The sequence below is a fragment of the Adiantum capillus-veneris genome, chromosome 27, assembly GCF_014529385.1.
Source record: "Adiantum capillus-veneris isolate H3 chromosome 27, ASM1452938v2, whole genome shotgun sequence".
Classification (NCBI taxonomy): domain Eukaryota; kingdom Viridiplantae; phylum Streptophyta; class Polypodiopsida; order Polypodiales; family Pteridaceae; genus Adiantum; species Adiantum capillus-veneris.
In genome coordinates, this window is record NC_140957.1 from 22,118,232 (window position 1) to 22,132,786 (window position 14,555).

The 14,555-nt window shown below is 44.2% G+C and overlaps 1 protein-coding gene across 1 annotated transcript in view; it reads left to right on the forward strand.

Moving 5' to 3' along the window:
- Positions 1 to 429: 429 nt before the first annotated feature.
- Positions 430 to 14,555, forward strand: part of LOC147421621 (uncharacterized protein At5g01610-like) — a 47,239-nt gene continuing 33,113 nt past the window's right edge. The window contains exon 1 of the mRNA XM_086503408.1: positions 430 to 587. Coding sequence (XP_086359534.1) covers positions 501 to 587 — 87 coding nt within the window. The 5' untranslated portion in view covers positions 430 to 500. The remainder of the gene's footprint in view (positions 588 to 14,555) is intronic.

A 14,555-nucleotide genomic window follows, 5' to 3' on the forward strand; every position in this document is an offset into this window, starting at 1 on the left:
TGATACGTCTACGTCCACCGAGGTAGTTCTAAGGGAAAATTACCAAAATACCCCTCTAATTTGTGGAAATTCCCAAAATACCCTTGTATATATTTGGTTGGATTGTTCAAGATTTTCTAATCTTCGTTCCTTTTTGACAATTGCGATCCATTTTGAGTGCTTAGCATCTAATTTGTCGCAAATTACCTCGCAAAAAAGGCAATAATGTCTAAAAATAATGAAGTGATTCATCTCCGAAGCCTACATAAGCAACCCAAATTCTAGTTTTAGCATCTTGTATTGATAGACAGTCAGTCTTCTTAAGAAAAGCTACAAATTTTTATATCTCTGGAGAAATTTAATTTCACAACCAGGGGTATTTTGGGAATTTATGACAAAATATTGAAGGTATTTTGGGAATTTTTGAAATTTGAGGGGTATTTTGAAAATTTCCACAAATTAGAGGGTCTCTCATCCGCGTCGGACCGAGACAGGGGAGGGGATCGGCGAGCGTGAGGAAGATGGACAGCATCCTCACCAAGGCCAGCAGCTTCCTCTTAGCCCGCCGCGCCAAGCAGGAATTCTCCTCCATGGGCGACGATGTAAACGTAAGTTCACTTTCTTTTTTCCCCTGTTTGTTCTAGTCTGCTTGCACAACACCCCCCCCCCCCCCCCCCCCCCCCCCCCCCCCCCCCCCGCGCGGCATCATCTGAAATTCTGCCGGCTTATCATAGCATGGGTCCCCGTCATCCGAAATTCTACCGGCTGATCATAGCATGGGCTTACCGCAATCTGTGTTCAAAGACTTGATCTTTGCAACTATGTAGAGTAATCGGTTTTTTTGTTGGTCGAGGAGAATGTGCTTGTATCTGAGTGAAGAAAATACCCACATTTATGTCTATCACCAGCTGAGACTTGTCTAGTGAGGATCAGAAGACAGTGCGGGTGAGACAGTCTTTGTGTTGATTGATGAGAAGCCAGCATACTGAGAGGGTACAATCATTGTTATTGCAATGTGCAGAGCGATAGCAAAAGTAATTATTGTCTTCTCAATGTTTTTGGAAAAGGCAATAAGAGGGCTCTGGGCAAGTCTATGTCTGATGTTGGTGCAGTATCTAATTTACATGATCATGCATGAAATGTAAAACAGCTTGAAATTTAGAAACATTCACTGAGGCTGGGGGAAGTTTATGACATTTAGGGAGTTAGGGGGGACTCATCTACTATGGTTGCACACTAGAGTGCACAAAGTCCTTGGCACTGCCCATGATGCAAATCTTAAGAAACGGGCAGAAAATTTCCCCCAGTTCTTACAATGCCTCCATCAGGCATTTGTTGCTTGCCCATATCTTCTTGCCGTGCCAGATCCAGTGGAAAGAAAGATAGACAAGATTGAGTAATCACACAATCAAAATCCTTTTTGTAATGTTGCATTAGTGGATGTGCTTGTGGGTCCTTTGCGTTATTGGTGTATTCTTTTTCAGAATGAATGGAGAGAGATATTTGATATGCATTACTCGAGAGAGAGCTCTCTCATTGTAGATAGGTAGATGTATCCAGGGAGATTGAGTTCTGCTATAGAGAATGATACTAAATAGATCCTTGTATGTAGATAGTAAATCTCTGTGTGCGTGAACACACACACACACTTATACATATGTATGTATGTATGTGTGTGTATGTACACACACATACATACACACACATAGAGAGAGAGAGAGAGAGATCTGCTATAGAGAATGATACTAAATAGATCCTTGTATGTAGATAGTAAATTTGTGTGTGCGTGAACACACACACTTATACATGTATGTATGTATGTGTGTATGTGTATGTACATACACATAGAGAGAGAGAGAGAGAGAGAGAGAGAGAGAGAGAGAGAGAGAGAGAGAGAGAGAGAGAGAGAGAGAGAGAGAGAGAGAGAGAGCACCCATGATAGATTCGTGACGTGGAGGGCAGTTACATGGTTTTTGCAATTTGTGATGTCACATCCCTTTCTTCAGGGCGTACTGACAGATCCGGCCTTCATGCTTACTTAACGTAGGCGGACGGTTCCAATCCGAAGATTCCTTGTGCACGATGGCACTTCCTTCCAATCTTTTCCTCCTGTGAGTTATTACCACCAACAGTCTTTTCCCGATGCCCATTAGCGTCTCTTCCTTGCAAAATCATCAAGAATTTTTCACTTAGCAAGCATCTAGGGCTGCTCGCAAAATCTTAGGCAGATAAAATTCTAGCCTGACCATTTTGTGAACATAAGTTCAAACTCAGCCCATGTAAGGGCGAACCCGCTTTAGATCTCAATGATGTTCTCCCATATGTGGTTAAGGTAATTCTTACCATTTTGAAACGGTTGTGAATTATACTCTTACGAACATAATAGTTCGAATTTATTCCAGCATCGTGTAAATGCTACTTGACCTGCTCATGGAGAAACATATACCACAACTAAAAGTTGCTATTGTAATGGTAAAAGCAGATAGCGTACTCAATGATCAACGACCATCAGAAAACCTCTTCTCCTTAGATAAACTCAAATTTCTTCTACCGAACATGTCTCAAATAGAGATTCTCGGGTCAGAATATCCTTGCGTGCAAAAAGGCGCTCAAGAGAGTATAACAAATTCCCTTCCAGTTCCTTGGCATAGGTCTGCATCTTCGTGTGTTATCCATGTACCCAAAGGTGTACATAATTCTTAAGCTGTGTTAGAGTTTTAGTGAACTTGGGAAATTTTTTTTCCCTTCGTAAGATCCTTAGAGTGAAGATGCCAACCTGACGATCCCTTGGCTCAATCTTAGAGCAAAACCCGCTCTTCAAATAAACTAGGATTTCAATCCTTAGATTCCTTGAGCACAGGCCGTAGCCGTCGCTTGTTTCTTTCCTCATAAAGAGAGTGCTTGTTCACTTGTGCGAAAAGCACTACCATAGCTTGTCACAAAGTGATGACGTGGCGGACAGCAAAAACCCTAATTTTTGCCAGAAACCCTAAAATTCATGCAAACCCTAATTTCTGGCCGAAACCCTAATTTCCGGAAATCACGGAAGCCGATTTTTTTAAATTTTATTTTTTGTGGAAATTTTGAGCGACGCAAATCTCAGCTTTTTGCTATGATTTGGGAGAAAGAGAGAGAAAAAGAGAACTTGCTTTTTACTGACTCTTATTGAGAGAGAGAGAGAATCTGCTTTTGCTTTCAAGCTTTTGGGGCTCTGCTTTTGGGCATCCCTTGTAATCTTTAAATTAGTGGTGAGGGCCTCACTTCTCAGAGCAGCTGGACGCAGAGTCTGAGAGTGAAACCCTAATCGCTCTCTTGTACTTTGATGATTGATTAATACAAAAAGAAATACCGAAAGGGGTGCCGGTCTTTGGGGCCAATATCTCTAGGCACGGAACTCCGCCGGGCCAGTGCAAATCTATTGTGATCTGTGAATTGTTTGAAGTGGTTATTTGGTGCTTTCGTGATTGATTCTTGACTTGGAGTGTCCAAGTCTGTTACAGTGGTATCAGAGCACGGCCGATTTCTCTTCTATGGGAAATCCGATCCCCAATTTTTTTTCCGCCGGCACCTATGGCTTCACGCAAGGATCAGTCGACTCCCTCTGCATTTGGAGATACGGGCTGGGATCACAACGAAGATTCAGACAGAGAGTATGGCCCGCCTCTGCCTACCGAGGCGGAGCAAAGAGAGATGAAGCGTCGTCAATTGATCGGTGATGCAACGAAGATGATGCTCAATTTTGCAAAGGACCCAAAATTTGCAAAATATATGAGCGAGACTTCTTTTCAGGAAGTCACAAGTGCATGCACAGTGGCAGAAAACCACTACACCACCCCTGAAATCTGCTTTCAAGAAACCTTTTGATCCCAAACAATATTCAGAGAAGGAACTAGAAGAGGTGGTTGATGCACGGATTGCTCAGCTTTTTGACGCACAGAAGAAAGCCAAAAAGCACGGCAAAAAGTAGAAGAAAAGCACTGACTTTCCAGGTTATTTGGGTCGTCAGTCGCTTTTGACAAGGCAAAGAAGCAGAAGAAGCGTGTTCGATTTGAAGGAGTACCCAATTCTTCTTCTTCTTCTTCTTCTGACAGTTCTTCTAGCTCCTCGGATTCGAGCGAAGAAGACAGAAAAGGTAAAAAGCGAAGCAAGAAGCAACGCTTCGGAAAGGGCAAGAGAAAGGCAAAGAAGGCTACATCTCGCCCAGAGACTGACAGTTCTCCTGAGGACTTGTCTACAGACAGCTTAGATTCCGATGACGGAAACTTTTATGCGAACAAGAAGAATTTTTACAAAGCTAACCAGTATGACTTTCTTGAAGATAAAAGCAAGAAAGTCCGAGAGTTTAAGGAAGGTGGCCACTTGATAGTTTGATACTTTTTCAGGATACTCAGATGCTTTGAAGGCTTTGTCTTTTATACAGTAGTTTGACATTGCTTTCGCGGGAGGACTCTATCCAGAGAAAGGGCAAGAGAAAGGCAAAGAAGGCTACATCTTGCCCAGAGACTGACAGTTCTCCTGAGGACTCGTCTACAGACAGCTTAGATTCCGATGACGGAAACTTTTATGCAAACAAGAAGAATTTTTACAAAGCTAACCAGTATAACTTTCTCAAAGATAAAAGCAAGAAAGTCCGAGAGTTTAATGAAGGTGGCCACTCGATAGTTTGATACTTTTTCAGGATACTCAGATGCTTCGACGGCTTTGTCTTTTATACAGTAGTTTGACATCGCTTTCGCGGGAGGACTCTATCCAGAGCACTCCAAGACTCCAAGATTCGGAGAGCTGCCTCTTACTTTAAGGGGAATGCTCGTACTTGGTGGTCCACGCTTCTTTTAAACAAGACTGCGCCAGTTAAATGGCTGAAATTTAAGAAGCTTTTTATTTCTTCTTGGTTGACGCAAGAATATGAACGAGATGTACGAGCTGCTTGGAACCATCTTTGGATGACCAAGAAAGATACAATCAATGCTTATTGTGAGCGGTTTACCTTGGGTCTACCATTCTGACACCATCCTTTGAGACAATGTGTCCCAGAAAGTGAATCTCTTCCAGAAAAAACTCACTTTTCTTTGCATTGATGAGCAACCTATGACTGCGTAGCTCTTTGAACACAATGGCCAAGTGATGCCTATGCTCCTCTTCATTCTTTGAATAGACTATCATGTCATCAAAGAATGTACCAACAAACTGCTGGTGTGGACGGAAAATTCTGTCCATCATCCTATTGAACGTAGCAGGAGCATTTGTGAGACCAAAGGGCATCACTAAAAATTCGTAAAGGCCAAACGTCGTTCTAAAAGCAGTCTTGTGCACATCCTCTGATCTAATGCGGATCTGATGGTACCCACTCTTTAGATCTATCTTGCTAAACATAGCTGCTCCTTCTAATTTGTCCATAATATCATCAATTCTAGGTATAGGGAACCTATTCTTGATGGTATTCTTGTTCAGTGCACGGTAGTCGATGCACATACGCCATGAGCCATCCTTTTTCTGCACCAACAACACTGGAGAACAGAATGGAGATGAACTGGGCTGAATCAGCCCCTTTTCTAACAACTCCTGTACTTGGCCCATTATCTCTTTCTGCTGAGCCGCACTAACCCTGTACGGAGGCTTATTTGGTGGGCTACCGCTTGGCACCAAATCTATCACATGGTCCTCGGGTCTCTCTGGCGGTAATTGAGACGGTAATGAATCGGAAAAGCAGTCACTATACTGTTGTAAAAACATTGACCTTTCTTTATCTAGCACAGATAAATTTGATTCATCACAATCTGACACTTCACGTGCAAAAACCAAGTACGCAGAAAGATGCTTTTTCATTACAGAAGTAATAGCAGAAGCTGATACAGTAGGAATAGACTCCCCTTTAAGCTTTACATCCAGAATGTGAGTCTTTCCCCTGCTCTGTAGAGTGATCTTTTTGTTGTAGGCATCCATGATTCCCTGTACACGAAACAACCAAGGAATACCTAACAACACATCACATCCGTCCAGTGGCATGATGTAAAATTCTTCAGCATCTACATAGGACTGGATATGTAGACGCAACTTTCCAATGATGGGTGTCACAGCCTCTGTATGGCCAGGACATGCCAAACCTGCCTCTGCTGTATACCCCATCTCTTCTGGTCTGATTCCCAACTTTGAAGCCAATTCTGGGGAAATGAAGTTGGCTTTGGCACCTGGATCAAAGAAGATAAGCATTGTTTGATCCCTGACCTTTCCCCATGCTCTGCAAAGCTCACTTGCATCTGAATTTGTCTTATCGCCCACCATATCTGGCACTAGACCAGCCATGGGCTTCTTTCCTTTCTTGTCTTGTCATCAGAATCAGCTGGCCTTTTCTTTGTAGGACAATTGTAAGCAATGTGGCTAGGCTGCTCACATATAAAGCATTTGTTCTCTGTCCTTAGGACCTTCTTTTGCTCTTCTGACTTGTGAGGAAAACGTCTTTTCCATTTCTTCGCTGGTCCTTTTTCTGATTCAGCCGTAGTTTTATCTTTCCCTGCGTTGGCCGACTCCTGAGTCCCTTTAGGAGCCTCATTGGGAACGTGCTTCTTGGCTGAATTTTTCTTGCCTGATCCTGCCTTGACGCCAGTGTTAAATTCACAATCTTCTCCCTTGAGCAAACCATTGCCAGTGTTTGCTACCTCGATGAGCTGCGTCAAAGTAGTGACTTTTGTCTTCGTGCAGTATTTTCTCAATCCTTTGGGTAGGCCACAACAGTATTTTTCAATCTGTTCTGTCAATGGCACAAACCTATAGGAAGTTACTGGAAGTAGAGCTTTCCAAAACTTCCGATTGTAATCATCCAGATTTCTGCAAGTGGCAGCATTTAGCTGGTGCCATTCTGTCATGACATCTGCTTCAAAATCATCAGATAACCATGCTGCTGCAAAAATCTGCTTGAAGTAAATCCATGTGGACGGAGCTTGCCCTTGAAGCAATAAAGTTGTCCACCATTGTCCCGCATTCCCTGTCAAGAAAGTGGCTGCCTTGCGGACCTTTGAAGCCTCTGTAAAGTTTCCCCCTGCATAGGCCTTGTCAAACTGCTGGAGGAATGAAAGAGCCTTCTTCCTGTCATCAAACCCTGTAAAGGTCGTGAATGTCACACCTTTGCCACCTTCTTTGTACGGAGTTGGCCTCTCCAACGGCGTTAGATTGTCATATGGAAGTGACTGAAACATGGGAACACTATTAGGGTTCATCTGTGTTCCTTGGCCGCTATTAACTTGACCTGGAAATGCCATATTTGGCTGCTGATTTGTAATTCCAGCCATACCAAAATTTGCCTGTGGCATCCCAAATTGGCCCTGAGTGCTCTGAAACCTTGGTTGCATACCCATGACACTGTACATGGGGTTAGGCATCATCGTTTGAGCACCCCCAAACGCTGTTCCTGGCGTGTAAAACTGATTTCCAGGTGCATGATGTTCGAAGCTTTTTGGGACTATGCTCCTATTACAGAAGGTTTATCCGAAATTTCGCTGAGATTGCTTCACCTTTACATGCTCTTCAAAAGAAGGCAGTCACCTTTAGATGGACACAGAAAGAGATTTCAGCTTTTAATCTCTTAAAGGAAAAGATGACTTCAGATCTAGTCATTGTGTTGCCAGATCTTAGGAAGTCATTTGTGGTCCAGTGTGATGCATGTGGTAGTAGCATTGGTGCAGTGCTAATGCAAGATGGCAGGGTAGTAGCCTATGAGAGCAGAATTTTGCAAGGGCCAGAGATGACCATGCAGGTCTATGAGAAAGAGTTACTGGCTGTGATTCATGCGCTCTTAAGTTGGAAACACTACCTGCTAGGTGCAGATTTCGTTGTCCAACCGGACCCTCAGACCTTGCGATACTTCTTGACACAAACAAAGTTATCTGAGAAGCATATGCGATGGGCAAATATCTTGTCCATGTTCCATTTTCAGATCGTGCATGTGGAAGGCAAGAAGAACGTTGTGGCTGATGCCTTGTCAAGGAAGCCACAAATTTCAGTTGTGTCGATTCCTTATCATCATGAACTTGATGATATGAGAGAACAGTATGCAAATGATGAAGATTTTGCAAGGGTCTTCGAGCAACTAATGGATGGACAACGTCATGAACACTATCTTCTTAAAGACGGGTTCATGATGATGCATGGCAGATTGTGTGTCACAAAGCCATTGCGACGCAAAGTTATGGAAGAGAGTCATGTCCCACCGTATGTAGGGCATCGTGGTATCGATGCTACAGTTAAAGTGGTTGAGACATTCTTCTACTGGCCTACATTGAGAAGAGATGTGGATGCCTTTGTGCGAGAATGCCTAATATGCCAAAAGGTCAAGTTTGACAGGCAAAAGGCACCAGGGTTATTGCAACCACTACCTATTCCAGATAAACCATGGGAAAGTATTGCTATGGATTTTATCTTTGATCTTTCGAGAACGCAGACAGGAAACGATGGTATTTGGACCATTATTTGCAAATTCAGCAAATAGGCTCATTTTATTCCTGTCAGGAAGAAGATAAAGCCAGATCAGATGGCACGCTTGTTTATGAGCAATATTTTCAAGTATCATGGCATGCCACAGTCGATTGTTAGCGACCGTGATCCACGCATGACAAGTTTGTTCTGGAGAGGCTTGTTTGAGAATATGGGCACCACGCTCAAATTCTCTTCGTCATTTCATCCTCAAACAGATGGGCAGTCAGAAGAGGCAAATTCTACTGTCCTAGATCTGCTGAAGTGTTATGTGTCAGAGCATAAAGGAAAGTGGGAGCAGTATTTGCCATTGGTGGAGTATGCATACAATAATACAGTGCATTCATCAACTGGCAAGGCACCTTTTGAGATAGTTGAAGGTGGCAAGAAAGTTCCTCCCATACTGCATACAAAGGACAAGATATTTGAAGCAGATAAGTATGTTCAGGACATGGATGAAATGTACAAGAAGGTCAAAGTGGCCTTAGAAGGGACTCAGGCAAAGCAAAAGAAAGCAGCTGATCGTCACCGTCGTGAAGTGGTATATTCACTTGGTGATTGGGTGCTTTTACGCTTTGAAAAAGCAAGGTTAAAGAAGATGAAGGGCAAGGAAAGACTGTTTCCAAAGCTCAGCATGCGTTACTATGGGCCTTTTCAAGTATGCGACATAATCAGTGATGTTGCATATAGGCTGAAATTGCCTGATAGTTGGAAGATTCACAAAGCATGTCATGTGAGTCTTCTCAGACTCTATGTGGGTGATGTGCCAGAAGATATGCCAGCTGAAGATCAGCCGGAAGTCGAGGAAGTTGACGAGATTTTGGTCCCTGAACAGATTTTGGCACACAAAGAAAGGAAAGTGAAAGGCAAGGATGCTAGGCGTTATTTGGTAAAGTTCAGAAACTATCCACCAATGGATGCTAAGTGGATGGAAGAAGGTGAACTTGCAGAGTCACCAACTGTGTTATCACTTTACCTGGAAGCCTTCGATTTGCAACCTACCTTGACCCCTTGAGTTTCAAAGCTAAATGGATTGTCAGTGTGACAATGGCTTCTGAAACAAATGATGTACATGGTATTTAAAGTGAGCTCAAATCAAATACTTGTTACATGAATGTTAGAGCTGTACAGATTGTCAGTTTGGCAATTGCTCTTATGGAATGTCCAAAAGTTTGGTTAGTGCTATAGAAGTGAGTATTTCTGGTCAGTTTGTCAAGGATACAGTGATTGCTTCTATTGAAGAGTACATGTGTAACTGCATTCTTAAACTGTCGGTTTGGGTATGCTCGAAAGTGTTACGAGATCCAACGTGTACTATAAGACAGTGGCAAAATGTGCAGCTACCATTTTGTCATTGGAAAGTTAGTGACTCAAAGCAATGGCAGAGTGCGCAGCTACCACTATGTCATTGGGACAGGGTTCACACGCAGGCAATACATGAGTCGACGAGGTGTTGAATACACCAGGGTTGACAATGAGCATGTATGTGTCGTACATGTGTCGACAGGTGTTGAATACATCAGTGTTGACTAGGAGCATGAACGACATAGATGCAAACGATGACTTTTGAGATTTCAAGAGGGGGGTATGTCACCAGCGTGTGACTACTATCTATTCCTTTTGTTGATTTCTTTCTTATTATCTATTTACTTTCACTTTTTGGAAACACCCCTCGGGAAATCTAACTGCCCTGCATTGCATAGCTAGTGTGGAACTGTCCAGAGGGAGTCCAGGCCTGAGGGCAAGAGAGCACAGTGGGGTCATTGACTAGCCAAAGTGGAATCCTTTGCTACAGAGGCTACATTTCAGTTCTGGATGTTGCCAGAGTGTACAAAGAGGGTTGGATGACCTAGAAAGATACAATGGCAGCATCTCCTAAAATTTAGGGAACTGCGATTTTGGGACCTGAAAATGTGTTGACGTCATTACCTCCGGAATGACAAAGGGAACATTTTCTTACTCTGCCGTGAAGTCAACTGGGCAACCGGTTGGGATATTTTTAGGCGGCAATCCCGAAACGGGAAAATGCTTGTAAATGTGCCAAGTGGCACATTTTGGTGCACTTGCCTCATGCAACAAGAAGTGGCGCTGAATTTAGGAAGGAGAGAGCCTCATTTTCAGATTTGTCACAGGTTAAGAGCTATGGAGTGCTTGCTTTCCCTCTTATGCATAGTGCGGTGCCAGGAGTGATGCCCTGCACGCTACGCACTGCCCTCTCTCTCCCCTTTGGCAGTATGTTATGCCCCTCTAGTGGGCTCTTCATTTGACCAATGTACAGTTGTGTGGGTTCATGCGCGATTGCCGAGGCAAGAGCCTCTTGCACAGGTACTGGATTAGCTAGCGGCTAATCCCCCGCAGGTATAGGTGAATTCGGAGAGGTTTCACGCCAGAAATCTCGTCCGATTCAAAGGGCAAGTAGCCCTACAGGTGCGGGAGCTCGAGGACTTGCTACGGATGTGACCGGCACGTGAAACGGAGCCCGAAACAGTGAATTACAGCCTGCTGTGTATTTTTGCAGGTTTAGGGTTTTGGCCCTAAACGGACCCAAATACCCCCAGGAGGTTCGGGGACGCAAGGGGACCGCTGTACAGGTGATCTGGCGCATTTTCAGGGCTGAAAACAGAGAATTCAGCGTGCTGCAGATTCTCGCCAGGTTTTGCAAAGTGCCCGTATGCGTTGGGAAAGTCGGCCAATGCGTGGGAATACTGACTGTAAAGGGTTCTAGTACAGTTATGCTGCCGAAATCGGGCTGGAACAGTGGAAATTCAGCCGAGTTTGTGCGGGGCAGCTTGTAGGGAACCACAACGTTTATTCCCTCTTTTGAACAATAAAGAAATACCGAAAGGGGCGCCTAAGTTAGGGGCCAATCTGGTGTCCGTCTACTCATACAGGTGCAATCTAGCAGCCTGTATCCCTCTCCCCTTTGTTGTGTCTTGAAAGTACAGGTAAAATAGACGACTAATAATGGGTGAAAGCTAAATCAAGGTTTGAAGTAAAGTCTACCGCCCTTTTTGGATTGAACAGGCCGGTTACATCTACCTACAGAGATCTAGATCACTACTTGGAACAGAAGTCAGCTTCTAGTCAGGAGTTGATGAGTCATGCGAAGCGGGGCTTTGCCATTCACTCTGGCAGTCTGACCTACCCCGCAGATGAGGCCATGACACAACGAGCTGAACAGACTTCTGGGAATGAAAGTAGAAGGAAAAAGAGCAACCTAGAGAAGAAGGATGCACGACCCAAGCTTACTACTCAGGAGAAAGCTCGCTTCATTAGAGAGGGGAAGTGCTTTGGATGCGGGGAACATGGACATATCTCCGCGAAGTGCCCTAGAAAGGCACAGAAAGAACAGAATGATAAGAACGACGACATGCCTGAGAGTTCGAGAGTAGCTGAGGAACGTGGCAGAAAAGGCAGATAGAAAAGCAGAATTGGTACCACATGGCGTGGGACTTGCACTGAATCAAATGAATGAAAGTACAAACTTTGCCGCTTTTTGGGGCAAAGTGAAGGATCAGGAAGCTCTTTTGAAGGAGCCAAGGCCAACTTCTTTTCACTTGGAATTGGCGGCTCGATTTGGGATTACTCCCGGCAGACTGACGCCACAGGCGGAGGTAGTTCGATTGGCACCCGGATGGGATGTTGCCATTACACCGAGCATTGGCAAACTTTGTTTGCGATGACAAGGGTGTTCAAGGCACGCGAGTGACGTTCTACTCGGAATCCCTTGGTACCACCAGAACTACGCCGTGGTTGACTACCGGGCTGAGAAAGCGACTTTGACAAATGAAGGGCTCAGAGATTGTACTTGATGAACTTCAGTTTCTTTACTCATTCTTTTGGGAGAGAACTGAACGATGGATAAAGATTGAATATGTTTTGACCTGAACAAAAGAACGCCAAGATTTTTCTCCACACTCATGCCGATTGCTTTTTAGAGGGCATGAAGATCAGACCATTGACCTGATACCTGGAAGCACGTCACCGAATCGGCCACCTTACCGTGTGAGCCGAGTACAGATTGAAAAGATTATGAACTAAGTGAAAGACCTCTTGGAAAAGGGTCTTGTCCAGCCTGGTGTTGTTGGATTTGAAGAAAGACGGATCTTGGAGAATGTGCATTGATTATAGAGCTCTCAACAAAATCACCATCAAGAACAGATTTCCGATTCTTAGGATCGATGATATACTCGACAGGTTACAGGGATCCTCGTGCTTTAGCAGGATTGACTTGAAGAGTGGATATCATCAGATCCGAATCGCGTCGGAAGACATCTACAAGACAACTTTTCAGACGACTTTTGGGTTATTTGAGTTTTTTTTGGTGATGCCTTCTGGTTTAACCAATGCGCCTGCAACATTTAACCGGATGATGGACATGATTTTTCGAGAGCACAGGCTATTTGTTGGCACTTTCTTTGATGATATCATTGTTTTCTCCAAGAATGAGGCAGAACACAGAGATCATCTGCTTCAGAGACAAACTTTTTGGGACACTTTGTCTCAGCAGCAGCAAGAGTGCAAGTGGATTCGGCCAAGATAGAGACTATACGTGATTGGCCTGATTGGAAGAATGTCCATGAAGTTGGACTGTGTTCGTACTATAGGCGGTTCATACGAAAGTTTGCTTCCCCTTTGCATATCTTGACACAGAAAGGAGTTCCTTTCTTGTGGGGATCCACAGAAGTGACTGCCTTTCAGACATTGAAAGAGAAATTGACTGCGGGACCAGTTTTGACTTTGCCCGACTTGCAAAAGTCATTTGAAGTATATGTGATGCTTGTGGTCGTAGTCTGGGTGCGGTCTTGATGCAAGAAGGCCATGTCATTGCTTATGAGAGCCGACTGTTCTCTAGGCCGGAGATGACAACACAGATATATGAGAGAGCTTTTGGCAGTGATCCATGCTCTTACTCAGTGGCGGCACTCCCTACTCGGAGCGGATTTTACTGTCTTTACAGACCATCAGAGTTTGCGCTACTTCTTGTCACAGAAGCAGCTTTCGGAAAAGCAGATGCGGTGGGCGAACATCTTGTCACAGTTTCACTTCCAGATTGTCCATGAGCAGGACATAAGAATGTGGTGGCAGATGCTTTGTCTTGGAAGCCGTTGGATCTGGCTATTTCCGCGATACATCATAGGAGCTTCGAGGATATGGTCGATCAGTATGCCACAGATACAGATTTTGCAGATATTTTCACATGGCTACGGGATGGGGAGATAGTAGTTGCATACTCCCTTCGGGAAGGCTACTTGATGAAAAAGACTATGTTGTGCGTTACACAGCCGTTGAGGGAAAAGGTTATGATTGAATGCCACTGTCCACCTTTTACGGGTCACCGCGGCATTGCTACCACCATGAAAGGGGTACAGAGATACTTCTTTTGGCCGAGACTCAAAAAGGATGTGGAAGAGTTTGTGCGCAGTTGCTTGGTATGCCAGAAGGTCAAGTTTGACAGGCATAAGGCACAGGGATTGTTACAGCCTTTACCCATACCCACCCGCCCCTGGGAAAGTATAGCGATGGATTTCATTTTTGATCTCCCGAGAACACAGAGTGGTCACGATGGTATTTGGATTGTTATTGACAGATTTAGCAAACAGGCTCATTTTTATTCCAGTGAAGAAAACAGACAAGCCGGATCATTTAGCGAGACTGTTTGTGGCCTAGATTTTTAGATTACATGGCATGCCTGAGACGATCGTCTCCGACAGAGACCCCAGATTTACGAGTTTGTTTTGGAAGGCAATTTGGGAGAACATTGGCACGCGGTTGCAGTTCTCGTCATTGTTCCACCCGCAGACTGACGTGCAATCTGAGATTGCCAATTCAGTGGTTCTAGATTTATTGAAGTCTTATATCTCAGATCAGAATACTCAATGGGAAAGATATTTACCTTTGGTGGAATTTGCCTACAATAACATGATACACTCGTCGATGGGGAAGACGCCATGTGAGATTGTTGAAAGTGCTGCGAAGGTTCCATCCTTCCTGAGCACGAAAGATTAGATATTTGAAGCGGATGAATATTCGCGAGATTTGGATACGGCTTTTGCCAAGGTTCGCGAGACTTTGCAGGAGTCTCAAGAACGACAAAAAAAGGCAGCGGA